Raw genomic sequence first — 15,088 nt, 5'->3', positions numbered from 1 at the left:
GAGACAGCCAAAAGAAGCATTTGACCCAGACTGCTTTCTTCCAACTGTTAAACATGGAGGAGGATCTGGGGGAGGGGGCTATATATTGGAAATCTGCTGGCCCAATGGTTTCCATTCATGGCAGAATTAATAGCCACAACTATTTAAGCATTTTATCTGATCAAATTCACCTTATGGTTGCAGAACTGTTTCCGGAGGGAAATGCAATCTTTCAGGATGATAATGCACCAATTCACACAGCTAAAGTTGTTACTGAATGGCATAAGGAACATTCTAGTGAAGTTGAACATCTTATCTGGCCACCACAGTGTCCCAGATCTCAATATTATTGAACATTTATGGTGCATTTTAGAAAAACAAGTAAGGAGTTGATATCCTCCACCATTATCAGTACAAGAGCTGGAGACTGTTTTAGCTGAAGAATGGACAAAAATTCCTTTGGAAACAATTCAAACTTTGTACAAGTCCATACCTCGTAAAATTCAAGCTGTAATTACTGCCAAAGGTGGTCCTACCCAATATTAAAATATATTTGTTTGAAACGTTATTATGGATTTTTAGAAAACACTGTATATTTTGCTTGTTTGGTTACTTAAATGAGACATAAGTTAAAATCATTAATTTTCACACAATTATGACTACATTCTGTGACTTTGATTTTAGCTACGGCTTATACAGTTTTAGCAGTATTTTGTGTGTCTTTACATTCTGAGTTCAAATTCCGCTGAGGTCGACTTTACTTTCATCCTTTTGGGGATCAATAAATTAAGTACCAGTTGCATACTGGGGTTGATCTAATTGGCTGGCCCCCGCCTCTAAAATTTCAAGCCTTGTGCCTAGAATAGAAAAGAATAATGAGCTTCTGCAGCCCATGTTTCCTTCAGCTTTAGTTACTCTGTGTTGTATTAGTTACAAATTTATATAGTAAGTTGCACTTAAAGTGCAAATAGTCCAGAAATATAGAAAGAATGCTGCCGTTGATTAGCTCCAAGAGGCCATCACCTCTAGATAGTTATGTGACACATGAACTTGTGTCCATTATAACCTTCAAACAGGGGAGGTCAGCTGCTTTCCCTTGCTGGTTAGGTTTCTGCAGACTGGTTTCAGGGTATTTGCCCTTTATCAATGCAGAGCAGCCAAACCCAGCAGGCATCACTACTGACCGTCTGTTTGAAGGTTATAATGCACACAGGTTCATGTGTCACATAACTAGCTAGAGGCGATGGTCTCTTGGAGCTAATCAACGGCAGCATTCGTCCTATATTTCTGGACTGCCATATTAGCTTGGTGATAACTATAATATATATATATATATATATATATATAGGGAGAGTTTACGAAAAAAACAAAAGACAAAGACAGGTGGTGTACAAAAAAAACAGATGTATTCGTATAACGCTCAGAAATAGAAAAAGTCTTTTACGTTTCAAGCCTACGCTCTTCTACAGAAAGGGACACAGAAAAAACAAGGAGAGAAAAAAATGTGTGTAGTGGCTAACGATCTATCATGGCAACTGACAACATATATATATATATATATTATATATATATATATATATATATATATATATACATACACACACACACACACACACCTTATGACTTTGCTTAGGCATGGCAATACTAATAACCTGTTGTTAAAACTCAATGTACATGTGTTTCAGAATAAAGCTTTATTTAGGCAAGTAAAGAGTGCAATATGAATTTATTGAATGACAAGAGGCTCCCTTGTCATTCAGTTAATACACACAAAGAATGTGTGGCTAGAAAATAAAATGGTTATATCTGTGGAGTGTTTTAGCATAGTCCCCACTAACTGAACAATGAAATATTTACAGAATGCAAGAATATACACAAACATGCAGAATAAGAGAACTATGAACTGTTGCAGAGATTCATGCACTCTGATAGAGCTAATAAAACTATAGACTAAACACCAAAAATAAGATGAAAAGGCTTTTTTTAAAAAAAATTTTAAGAAAATGGAATTATCATTATGTATTGATTTTTAAATATGAAACAGTGACATCTGGATGTGGTTATCCAAGAAAGATAGTTGAACTAGGAATTTTGATAAGTGCTGTTAGATCACTGTTGACCTTTGGATTCACTTGAGATACAATCCAAGAAATATTGTTTGACCAATTCCCTCAAAGTCTTGCTTTAATGGCAATAGGGACTCAGACAACAGTTGAATCAGGCAAGGTCCAGGAATTGAACCTTGATATCCGAACCATGAGGGTACACTACCTAAATTTTACTTATGCCCCAAATATTTTCTCCTGTGCATTAATTACCCCCTTGCTGTCCTCTCTAACAACTAATATTTTGTAAACATGTGTCATGCACACTTTAACATCTCACCACATACACAGTTTTCCAGAGCAATGACACCTGATAACATCCTTCAACAAAGATATAACAAGCCAGTCTCTTATCATTACACACACAAGGAAACAGTCCTGAATGCAACTAAATCCCACACAGTGTCTGATAATCATGACTCTGCATATATAACATGATTATAAAACTATGTCACATAAAAAATTAAAAAAATAGAAATTATAAAAAGCCTCTTTAGGTCCAGGAAATACTTCAGTCCTAATCAGTTGCTGGCCTAAGGCTGAAGCAAATCCCATATTGGAATACTAGCCCTATATCTGGGAGGGTACAGCTATTCCACATCACATCCATAACAAAGCCATATTTTATTGGGCCTATATCTGACTGGACTATTCAGCCACTCCACACACAAATACACACGTTTTGATAACATCCACAAAGAAGATTATTTAACTGACTAACAATGATTCAATTACCAATACAATTTGACTACAGGTTCCTACAGATACACAGTTTCCTCTCTTTTCCTCTCCTATCGCTAACAGCTTCTAGTCCTCACTGCACATCCTTGATATACCAATCCTATGTTATTCAATTGTCTCGCTCTTGCCCCCCCCCACCAACCCTCACAATAAATACTTAAATCAGTCTTTCTTCACAGAACTGCAACCATCTGGAATTACCCTCCTTGTCTTGCTAATGTTCTTTCTGTATATATTAGTCTTCACATGATTAAGATTAGCATCACCCATGGTCAAGGAGATAGACCTGACAAGGTGAAAAGCAGTACCTCTTGTGAAACAGATCTCCAAAAGTAAATGGTATTAACCTCTATTAAGTATGTTACAAAAATATAATTTCTTCATTCATTGTTTTCCTCTGATAAGCCTATGTGAATCAGATTTACAATGTTAACACAGCAAATAGTTTAACTAAGAACATTTAAAATTGCATTGATACTACATGATTGATCTACTTTCACAAACCTATAATTTTATCAGTTCTCTTTGTCCATTATGTCTATTATTGACTGTTATCCATAAATGGTTGTACAATATAAGATGTCTATTGTTGCCTTTGCATGGTCTGAAAAAGCCATGGACAGTTTCTTCCTCAAGAGCTTACCTTCTTCAAAAAGTGCAGAAATATGTTTGTTTTTAATTCACTCTTTACCAGGAATTGTCCTTCCTTGTTTTGTTCATCATCCTCACTCTTGGTAATTATCTACTTTATCAGTTGGAATAATCCATAGGTTGCTCATACCAGCTGGAACAATCCATTGTAGCTAAGAGAATATAATTGATAAACAGCCTGATAGGTGCAGGGATGGCTGAATGGTTAAGAAATTTGCTTCCTAACCACATGATTTTAGGTTCAGTCTTATTGCATGGTATCTTATACTAAAAACCTAGGCAAGCATCTTATACTATAAACCTGAGCTGATCAAAGCCTTATAAGTGGGTTTGGTAAGTGGAAACTGGAAGAAACCTCTTGTATATGTATGAGTATATGTATCTCATCTTGACATAGTGTGAGAGTTGCAAATAAATGTTAGTCATATAAGTGGTGGTGTTTGTGTTCAATCTTTCATAAACGCATACCTGTCCATGGGGTAATATTACTTTGAATGGAAACAAGTGAGGATTGGTGACAGGAATGACACCTAACTACAGAAAATCTGCCTCAATGAATTCCATTGACCCATGCAAGAATGGAAAAGTGGATGTTAAACAGATGATGATGATGATAAGGAGAAAAAGTTATCTTTTTTTAAGTGTATTTTTTCTGGTGCAGCTACAGTGGCTTGCAAAAGTCTACACCCTCTTTGAAAATTCATATATTTTGTATAATTTAACAGGGAACAACACATTTTTTCAATTCCAATGATTGTTAAATAATAAGCAGATCCATCACACTTTCCTTTGATATAAAAATTACATTTTAAAAATTTCACACTGATTCTTAAAATCATATAACTTAAAAAAATGTCTTTGCAAAAGCCTACACCCAGCAGATATTATACTGTGTTATCAGGTAGTTTGTCATTGTTGTATACAATCCAAAACAGTCAAAAGTGACATGTGCGTTCTACCATAACAAACAAACTTGGCCAGTCTATTATTTTGCTATATAAGGTGATTTAACTGCCTACAAAATCATTCACCACATGGTTTTTTTGGTATATTGGTCTTTGAACGCTGACTGTAAACACAAGGTGTCCAACTCAGATAATTTTCTCTGTTAATTACGTGACCAACAGGGGGAAATTATGCCTAAACATGAGCGCAGCGCATGTGAACATCCGACGTGCTTTGAGTCGGGAGAAGAATTGAGCTGACGCAGACGTGTTGCAAAGAAAATGGGCAAGCCTCTGGTTGTTACAAGTTGAAATTATATAGCACTAGCAATACACCCTGGCGCTGTCAGGGTGTTATGATCTATAGCCACATTGTATTATATATATATACTAGCAAATTTACCAATCTACAATGGAGGCAAGTCATAATAGCAGTATGTATTGACAAATGTGTAAATGGACTTGAAAGATTACTGGGTGATGTCTTAAGAGATCCCATTATTGTTGGTGATACAATGTTCTATTGCAGCTAAGTGACATGTGATGATGATTCACTCCCAAACTGAAATAGGCTCCCAGCCTCTGTATCATGAATGGTTACGTGGACCACTCCTAACGAAATCCAGAGCTTCCTTCGACCACTACATAAAAACTATTAAGCAAAACAATGTTATTTAAATATACTTTTATCTTAGTGGTTTACACTATTTAACACTTGTTTATTCTCTTATGTGGAGGCGCAATGGCCCAGTGGTTAGGGCAGCGGACTCGCGGTCGTAGGATCGCGGTTTCGATTCCCAGACCGGGCATTGTGAGTGTTTATTGAGCGAAAACACCTAAAAGCTCCACGAGGCTCCGGCAGGGGATGGTGGTGTTCCCTGCTGTACTCTTTCACCACAACTTTCTCTCACTCTTACTTCCTGTTTCTGTTGTACCTGTATTTCAAAGAGCCAGCCTTGTCACACTCTGTGTCATGCTGAATCTCCTCGAGAACTACATTAAGGGTACACGTGTCTGTGGAATGCTCAGCCACTTGTACGTTAATTCCACGAGCAAGCTGTTCCGTTGATCGTATCAGCTGGGACCCTCATCGTCGTAACTGACGGAGTGCTCCTACTATTCTCTTATACATTCAAAGTTCACAAATTTTCTTATTTAAATTACGAATCATGATGATGATGATGATGATGATTCCTTTTGATAAAATCAGTATGATTACAAAACTTCTTTGTAGATGATATTTTCTGCATGCGTGAGCAGATTCTTTAGGGTTGCAAAAAAAAATCAAACTAAGACTTACCTCTCACTGTTCTATGCAAATAATGTTTGGATGTTCTGGTACCATGGGTAATTTTGATTGACAAAACTGAGATGTAAACAACAGCTGCTTTGATTAGCCATTTTGAATCCTGCTCCAGACTGACACACTTCAATAACCACTAAATAACCACACATACACTATATATTGATGCACACTTTTCCATTTTATTTTCACTATTAACTGTCTTCGTGATTCCCTTCTTATCTACAATGGAGCCACGAACTATAACGATGAAAATCCAGAGTCACTCGTAGTCAGTGAATCTTTAATGAAAATGCAAAGGTGGTTTATCAATTCAAAAATCGATATCCATGAAATAATCCTACTTTCTGATTTTTTTAATGCTAAAAACCTTCCTGATGACTGTCTTTGTAACCCCGAAAAATATTGTAACCCTTGGTCCAGCTATCTGGCTGTGAAGAAGGAACAGACAAAGTGACTATAGACAGACATAACACAATACCCATTATAGTAAGATGGCAAATCAGCCATCTACAATGGGAAATAAAGGGAAACTATTGCAAATCTAAGCACTCTAAATTCACAAACTATACAGGGGAGGGGGGGATCCAGAGTTAATCCTTGCCAGAATTTTAACAACAAAAATCAAAAGTGATTTATTAATACAAAACTCAATATCCACTAAATAATCATACTTATTCACATTTTTTTTCACTAAAGACCTTCCTGATTACCTCCTTCACAATCCCGAAAAACATTGTGACCATTGGTCCAGCCATTTGACTGTGAAGAGGGAACAGACAGACAGATGGACTTATTGTTCATTATAGTAAGATACTCAATTTTCCAGTTCAAGCAAAACATACACACAATACACAATGCACTCCAGTATTGCCTGGGTCGTTGATAACAATAACACCATGACCAACTGGTATTGCAGTACATGTGTCTCTGATAAGGAAAAACTGATTTGAAATAGTACCAATCAGTGAACACGATGTGCATCCCAACCAATGAAGGGATATGCACTGTAGGCAAACTCATGTGTGTATGTAACCTTAATTTGCCCTCACACAAATGTCCAGTGTTGTTGTTGTCTTCACTGAGGTTATCAGGTCAGATATTTGTTTTCCATTGCATCACCCGTGTTACAGTAAATGTTCATTCAGCCAATGTGAAAAAAGGGAGATTGTAGCAAAATCCTTACGAACTTTGCAGCTTATAGAATGAATATATACTAATAACGATAAACAACTTTGCATAAATTGGGTTGAATAAAGAGAAAAAATGTTAAAGGCAAAAAAGCTTGAAAGGTTTTAGTCATTGCTTCATTTAATCCTTGGGGAAATTTTATTGAATTTAAACATGAGTATGCTTGTTTGGCATTCCTGAGTCATTTGCTACCAAGAAAATCTACATGGACAAATTGTTTTCAGTAGTAATCCCAAAAGCAATCACAATATTTCAAAGACATTGTTTAATCATAGAATACTGAAGACATTTACAATGGCAGTTTAGTTGTGGCAGCAAGGCCATTATTGACAGAAAATGTGCCAATAATTGTTCCAAAAAAGTATGGTATTTTGGTCATTTTCCATTGACAGATAGGGTTTTGTGCATCACAAATGCAGTCGTAACACTCCTTGTACATTGCTGCATTTTTTGACACTGGAAACTTTAAAATTGGCGACGTACTTTAGAAGTAAATCCAAATATTGCCTGAAAATTACCTCAAAATTGTGTAACCTGACCTTGTTTACAAGGTAAAAAAGAGTTGTGCAAAAAACATACTTCGTTTGGTAGCCAAAAGATTACTGATTCTTTTGATACCTCATACGTCAAAATTGGCAACTCAGTTTTCGACTCCATAAAACACATACACATAACACTGTTTTAGCTGTGTAGCGTTAACCAGCTAGAGGAGATGTCCTTCATATAAATATATTTAGAGACAAATTTTAATTTGGAACACTGAGGTCTTAAGAATTTTGTTTAGTATTTTTGCTATTCCTTGAGTAGGTGGGAATCAGCAATATAACAAAACAGATAAAATTGGGTATTTGCAACATTCAATCCTTTACCAAAAGCTCTAATATTTTCCCAAAGGAAAGCTAACAAGCAATTAAGATTATTCTATTTTGATCTGCCCTAGAATTTAAGTTCTTACAAACCAAGCTACTATCTTGCTATGTAGTAAATATAATCTGCTCAATTAGAGTGGAAGATAAACTTTCAAAGAGATAAGCTTACACATTTCTTAACCTCATTAATATTTGGTCGTAATTATTTACATTTAAATGCATTGTTGAAGTCGAAATTAAAGTTTAACAAAGTTGTTCTGAACATCTGAAGCAAAAGACATAGATGACCTATAAATCAATAGTTCTCTTCGATCTGTAATACCAAATGTTGACCAAAATCATTAGCTGAAACTGAAATCCCACTGTGAAGAGAATGATGTACAAACAGAGACACACACCCACTAAATGTATCTTGACACTTTTATATACTATTTCTGAAATATCATATACAACTTTCAAATTTTTTAATAATACTATCTCTTCTGTTATTCCTTCCTCTCTTCTTCCAGCTGTCATTCCAATCACCCTGTCTTGCCCTCCACATTCTCACTTCTTTCTTCTTTTCATCTTAGTTATTTTTCTGTCCACCCTATTAGTACATTGCCTTGTATAGACAGAGACAATGTAGGGTGCAAGGAGTGCCATGATAAGATGCACTCATCACATTGTAAATAGGTTGGAGAAAGTTAGAGTGGAGATCAACCTTAGTCTTGTGTTGTTGAGGTCATGATAAAATGTACCCAGTACACTTTTGTAGAGTAGTTGGTTACAGGAAGGGCATCCAGCTATAGAAACCATACCATATTTAATGTTCAAGTGAAATGTGGTCCTTCAATCCATCTAGGAAGACAATAACTATGAAGAGTTGATGCAGACACTGATGATCCACCCAACCCATGCTAGCATGGAAAACAATCATATCCAACCCTTTTAAGAAACACAATGCATAATATATATTTTGTGACAAGAATAGTAGAATTGGCTACAATTACTGGACTGAGGTTATAAGAGACTCAAAAACTGACATCTGTTGTGCTTTTGCTAAATATGTTTATGCAGTTGTGAGCTGAAACAGACACCCTTTTGGCCCTTGATCTATGATCCAATGGAACATCCAAGATGTAACAGTAGAAGGAAAAGAGGTTTGTCCCAGTAGCTGGAAGGTACTCATTTACAACAGTGTAGAGTGAAGAAATGTGAAATGAAAGGCCTTGCTCAAAGACACATATCACCTAGTCAAGGAAGTGAAGCCACCTTATCATAACGAGCTGAACATCCAACCATTAGGCTACACAACTTCACTGATAATGGAACAGAGACACATAAAGAACTACAAAAGAGAAATGAGTAGAAATGTAAACCTGAAGTATGTAGATTTAGAAGTTAAGATCCACCAAAGCAACAAACAGAAAACAGTACCACAAGGGGAAATAGTAGATACAGGTGTCCAAGTAGAGAGATATATGTAGGGTGGCTTTCACAAGTAGAAAGATACTGATTAATCATATTAGCATTGACTTAAACTGAGTTCAAATACAGAAACGCAATATGCTAAATGTGTGCGTGTAAACAGTGAATCATTAAAGACACAGGATCTAACACTTCTGGAGGATTAAAATGGATATAGTAGCACAGTTTAATTGAAATTATAATCATGTCAGAGCATGTTAGAAGTAATAGTAGGTTCCAAATAGTCTGATGATAAATAGTTACTGTGTGAAAGCAGAAATAATAATTCTTTAAAATTCAGATCTGACTGAAGCAGTAACATGTTACAATTGTTTATTTAATGATAGAAAATAATTTCAAAGTCCACAGGTTAACTATAAACATTCATTGTATGGTTAGAAGAAATAAGTAATTATTCCTTCATTTATTTATACACAGTCTTCAATTTTTCTAAGAAAATGAAATGAAATAAAATAACAAAATATTTACACCACCACATTTAAGAATTTGTCATCTCGTGTTTGAGAATGCTTGTGCCTCTACTGTAAAAGCACAAACATTCTGAAGAGCAAGATGACAAATTCTTAAATGTGATGATGTAAATGTTTTATTTAATTTAATTTCCTTGGAAAAATTTGAAGACTTTCTGCACCTGTATATAAATAAACTAAGGAACAATTCCTTCAGTCCTTCTGACTAACCTTATTGTTACTGATATACTACTGCAAATTTTTTATTTAGATGCATTTTTTTTCCATATTCATTTACTACACTTTGTTTTAGATCTATTATAGTATTTTTTTTTTCATTTTTGTGACTGGGTTTTAAACTAGGGATTAACTGCAGAAACATACATTGGACACATTTAGATCAAATATGCTGTATAACTGACTGTAGAAAAAAAAATATGCAGATGTATTAATCTCCATATTCATTGTAATTGTCTTGAATACACACTTGGTAAACTATTTATAATCCAGCAAAGTGAGCTCAGGATTTACCCATCAGATGAAATACATTGCGATTGTTTACCGCAAGTAATCCTAGGTGTTCATTACCACTTGATGTGGTTAGCCATAACTTGGATTATAACTGAGTGCTTGAACAGTACCTGCCTAGATACTTCATCACTATCTATTCACTATACACACACACACAATATAAATAAGCAGATTTGTATAACATGCCTTGTGTCTCCATGGCAAGAAACTATTAGTAGCACATTTTAATACTGTGCACATTAAATGACATTTATTTCTCACTGGATTGAGTACTTTTTTTGTTGATCCTACCTTAATGGTAAACTATATAGATATATATATATATTTATATATATTTATATATATGAAGGTGCGTGGCTTAGTGGTTAGGGGCATTCGGCTCATGATTGTAAGGTTGTGAGTTCAATGTTGTGTCCTTGAGCAAGACACTTTATTTCGCGCTGCTCCAGTCCACTCAGCTGGCAAAAATGGGTCGAACCTGTATTTCAAAGAGTCAGCCTTGTCACACTCTGTGTCATGCTGAATCTCCCCGAGAACTACGTGTTAAGGGTACATAGTGCTCATCCAGTTGCACGTTAATTTCACGAGCAAGCTGTTCCGTTGATCATATTAGCTGGGACCCTCGTCGTCACAACCAACAGAGTGCTCCTACTATATATATATATATATATATATACATACATACACACACACATATATATATATATGTGTGTGTCATAATTATTGGTTATTTCCCATAACCAGTCACTGAGCTGGTTATGGGAAATAAAAGCACTGAACACAAATTAGTGATTGGCTGGACTTGATACTCTCAAAACCAATTCCATCATTAAAAGACAATATCCACTCATGTGACAGTTTCGATAAGCTTACAACAATCCTATACCCATCTCCCTTTTCCAGGTTTAATTCTCTTCCCTACTCTCTACCCATCTGACAGCATTCGGAATCATTACCACTGGAGCCTTGTACATATTTCATACTTCGAAATAAAAAAGACAGAGGCTAAAAGTGCCAAAATAATTTTTTGTTTATCTTTACAATATAGAACTAATATAGAAACTAAAAATTCAGGTTGCATTGAAAAAAAGAGAAAAACCACTGCCTTCCATCTAATAGAAAGACAAAGTGATGAAGAATACAACACAGTTAAAACCCTTATGTTTTAGCATGCAGTTTAGCAAAGTATTTGCTCAACTAAAAATTAAAAGATTACTTATTTCATTTACATAATTATTTGTGAAAATTACAACTAATTTTGAATAGAAATTTTAAGAAAAAAATATGCCATTTTAAGAATAGCAGAATGCTATAAAAAGAGGAAAAAGTTACAAGCAACACTATATATATATATATATATATATATACATATATATATATACATATATACATATATATATATATACATATATATATATACATATATATATATACATATATATATATATACATATATATATATATACATATATATATATATACATATATATATATATACATATATATATATATATATACATATATATATATACATATATATATACATATATATATATATATATATATACTATATATATACATATATATATATACATATATATATATACATATATATATATATGTGTGTGTCATAATTATTGGTTATTTCCCATAACCAGTCACTGAGCTGGTTATGGGAAATAAAAGCACTGAACACAAATTAGTGATTGGCTGGACTTGATACTCTCAAAACCAATTCCATCATTAAAAGACAATATCCACTCATGTGACAGTTTCGATAAGCTTACAACAATCCTATACCCATCTCCCTTTTCCAGGTTTAATTCTCTTCCCTACTCTCTACCCATCTGACAGCATTCGGAATCATTACCACTGGAGCCTTGTACATATTTCATACTTCGAAATAAAAAAGACAGAGGCTAAAAGTGCCAAAATAATTTTTTGTTTATCTTTACAATATAGAACTAATATAGAAACTAAAAATTCAGGTTGCATTGAAAAAAAGAGAAAAACCACTGCCTTCCATCTAATAGAAAGACAAAGTGATGAAGAATACAACACAGTTAAAACCCTTATGTTTTAGCATGCAGTTTAGCAAAGTATTTGCTCAACTAAAAATTAAAAGATTACTTATTTCATTTACATAATTATTTGTGAAAATTACAACTAATTTTGAATAGAAATTTTAAGAAAAAAATATGCCATTTTAAGAAATAGCAGAATGCTATAAAAAGAGGAAAAAGTTACAAGCAACACTATATATATATATATATATATATACATATATATATATACATATATATATTACATATATATATATACATATATATATACATATATATATATACATATATATATATACATATATATATATACATATATATATATACATATATATATATACATATATATATATATACATATATATATATACATATATATATATATACATATATATATATAATATATATATATACATATATATATATACATATATATATATATATACATATATATATATATATATATATATATACATATATATATATACATATATACATATATATATATATACATATATATATATACATATATATATATACATATATATATATATACATATATATATATATACATATATATATATATACATATATATATATATACATATATATATATATATATACATATATATATATACATATATATATACATATATATATATATATATATATACTATATATATACATATATATATATACATATATATATATACAATATATATATATACATATATATATATACATATATATATATATATATATATATATATATATATATATATAACTTATATAAACTGTGCAAGACAGGGATAGTTTCCAACTAATGGAAACCTGAAACACTGACTCGCAGCGTGTTAAAACACAACTTTAAACCCATGCAAAAAAAGAAAAGGCAATTTAAATATGTCAAAGATTATATAAACATATTTATATATACCCCACTTCTCTCCGATGGTGACAGCAAGGCCTAAAAAAAGAATGTATATTATTTATACATACAGAACATGCCAAGAACAGAGTGGAGAGTTAAATTGTAATAATTTTGTTAAAATTAAAGTGTGTCCCTTGAAATAAATAAATTTAAAAGGTTAATTAAAATGTGAATAAATATTTTGCTGAAATTAAAAAGTATTAATTATTCTTAGTGGTATAATGCAGAGAAGAAAAATATGCAATACAAAATATGTTAGTATTTTAAAGTTGCAACTTTTCAGATAATATTTCAGATGATAACTTCAGTTGAATTCAGTTACTAGCAGACATTATTGCGTTTTTAGCTAGCATCCATGGCTTTCCACAATTTCAGTTTTTATTGCAAATATATCTTTATATATTCTCATTCAACACACACACAAACTGTTTTAAATTAGATCTTATAATTAACTGATGTATTGGATTAGGGACTTCTATATGGTGACTTGACTTGCAATGGGAAAAAAAAAAAAAAAAAAGACTAAAATTCAAATCTTCCTCAAATCGCAATCTATTGAAAGAAAAAGAAGAAAAAAAAAACAAATAAGGTAATCTCAGATAATATATGTCCAGAAATATGGCTTGTTATGGTTGGATCATTTTTGACCATATGGTTTGATCATTTTTATCAAAGCTTATGCAACAACGACTAACCATTTGTTAAATTACAATTTATATCTAACGAAGAAAGCTGCTTAATTTGTTGGGAGTATGTCATTTTACTAAAAGAAAGCAATTATTAAAGTCTACACTGTCTAGAAAATGGGTGAAAATTCTAATTTTAGTATATTTTTTTTTTTTATCAAAATGTGATTTTCAAGAATTTTTTACTACTGAAGATTTCAATAGCAGAAAATTAATTTTAATTCATTGTGAGTTAGCATTAATTTTTAAAATTGCAGAATAGCGTTCTCTCTCATTCTTCTTTCTCTTTCACATACACTTCATTGTGCTACTATCTACAGACATAACAGTAAAACCATTTCTCCAAATTATAAGTTTAATCCAACATTAACCAAATTATGCTAATTCCAATATCCTTTCATATATTTGTTGGGTGTTTTTGAAGAAATAGAAAGCCGAAGAAGAAAAGTAGTTTTAATTTATTTATGTCAATTGTACAAAATATAAGCTTGCCTAATTTCCTTTCTCCCAAAGTATTTTCCCTATCCCCTGACTTTGTTTCCTCATAACTTTCTGAAAAATGGATATTTTCTAATGAAATTTTTTACAAATACCTCTCAGTGTAGATTATGATTATATTGGAATTATTTCTGAAAAATTTTTCAAAGATGGAGGAGTTTCAGATAAACTACATGCCTAAACTTTGTTTCCTTATAACTTTCACATTCTGATGATGTAGATTACAAAGGTGTTGCAAACAAAAAATTATATTCGAGGACTATTCCACCCTTTCCCTTCTGGATTATGAAATTTCCCTGAGGTAGCTGAAGATACAAAAAAAAAAAAACCAGAGGAAAATTTGTTGGTTAGGTTATTTGGTATGCTATAAACCTTAGAATATACCCAAATGATCACTGCTATTTCTAGAATACTAAAATACCATGCAGAGGATGGGTTACCTTTGAATTTGTTTAAAAGAGAGAAATTAACTTGGCTAAGTTAAAGTAATATAACACCTGATTTCTTCATAAATTCTAATACTATTAGGTATAATTTTAAATTCATTTATCGAGCAAGTGAGTACTAATAAAGGATAAAAAGGAAAATTAAACATCCCAGAAAAATTATGCAAATTGGGAATCAAATATGTAAAAATTTAGTGACCAGCAGAAAACTGCTCTTTTAGTTATTTCGAT

General features: G+C 32.4%; 1 protein-coding gene across 4 annotated transcripts in view; it reads right to left on the bottom strand.

The window, feature by feature from the left end:
* The window catches only part of LOC115215170 (vesicle transport protein SFT2B), a 62,920-nt gene that overhangs the window by 35,728 nt on the left and 12,104 nt on the right, over window positions 1-15,088 (bottom strand). For 2 of the 4 annotated variants that reach the window (XM_029784346.2, XM_029784348.2), the window contains exon 2: window positions 13,234-13,263. The exons of the other annotated variants lie outside the window; for them this stretch is intronic. In XM_029784346.2, the coding sequence (XP_029640206.1) occupies window positions 13,234-13,263 (30 nt within the window). The remainder of the gene's footprint in view (window positions 1-13,233; window positions 13,264-15,088) is intronic. 4 annotated transcript variants of the gene reach the window in all.

This window comes from Octopus sinensis, linkage group LG8 (assembly GCF_006345805.1).
Source record: "Octopus sinensis linkage group LG8, ASM634580v1, whole genome shotgun sequence".
Classification (NCBI taxonomy): Eukaryota; Metazoa; Mollusca; class Cephalopoda; order Octopoda; family Octopodidae; genus Octopus; species Octopus sinensis.
This window is presented reverse-complemented; position numbering and strand designations above follow the sequence as displayed.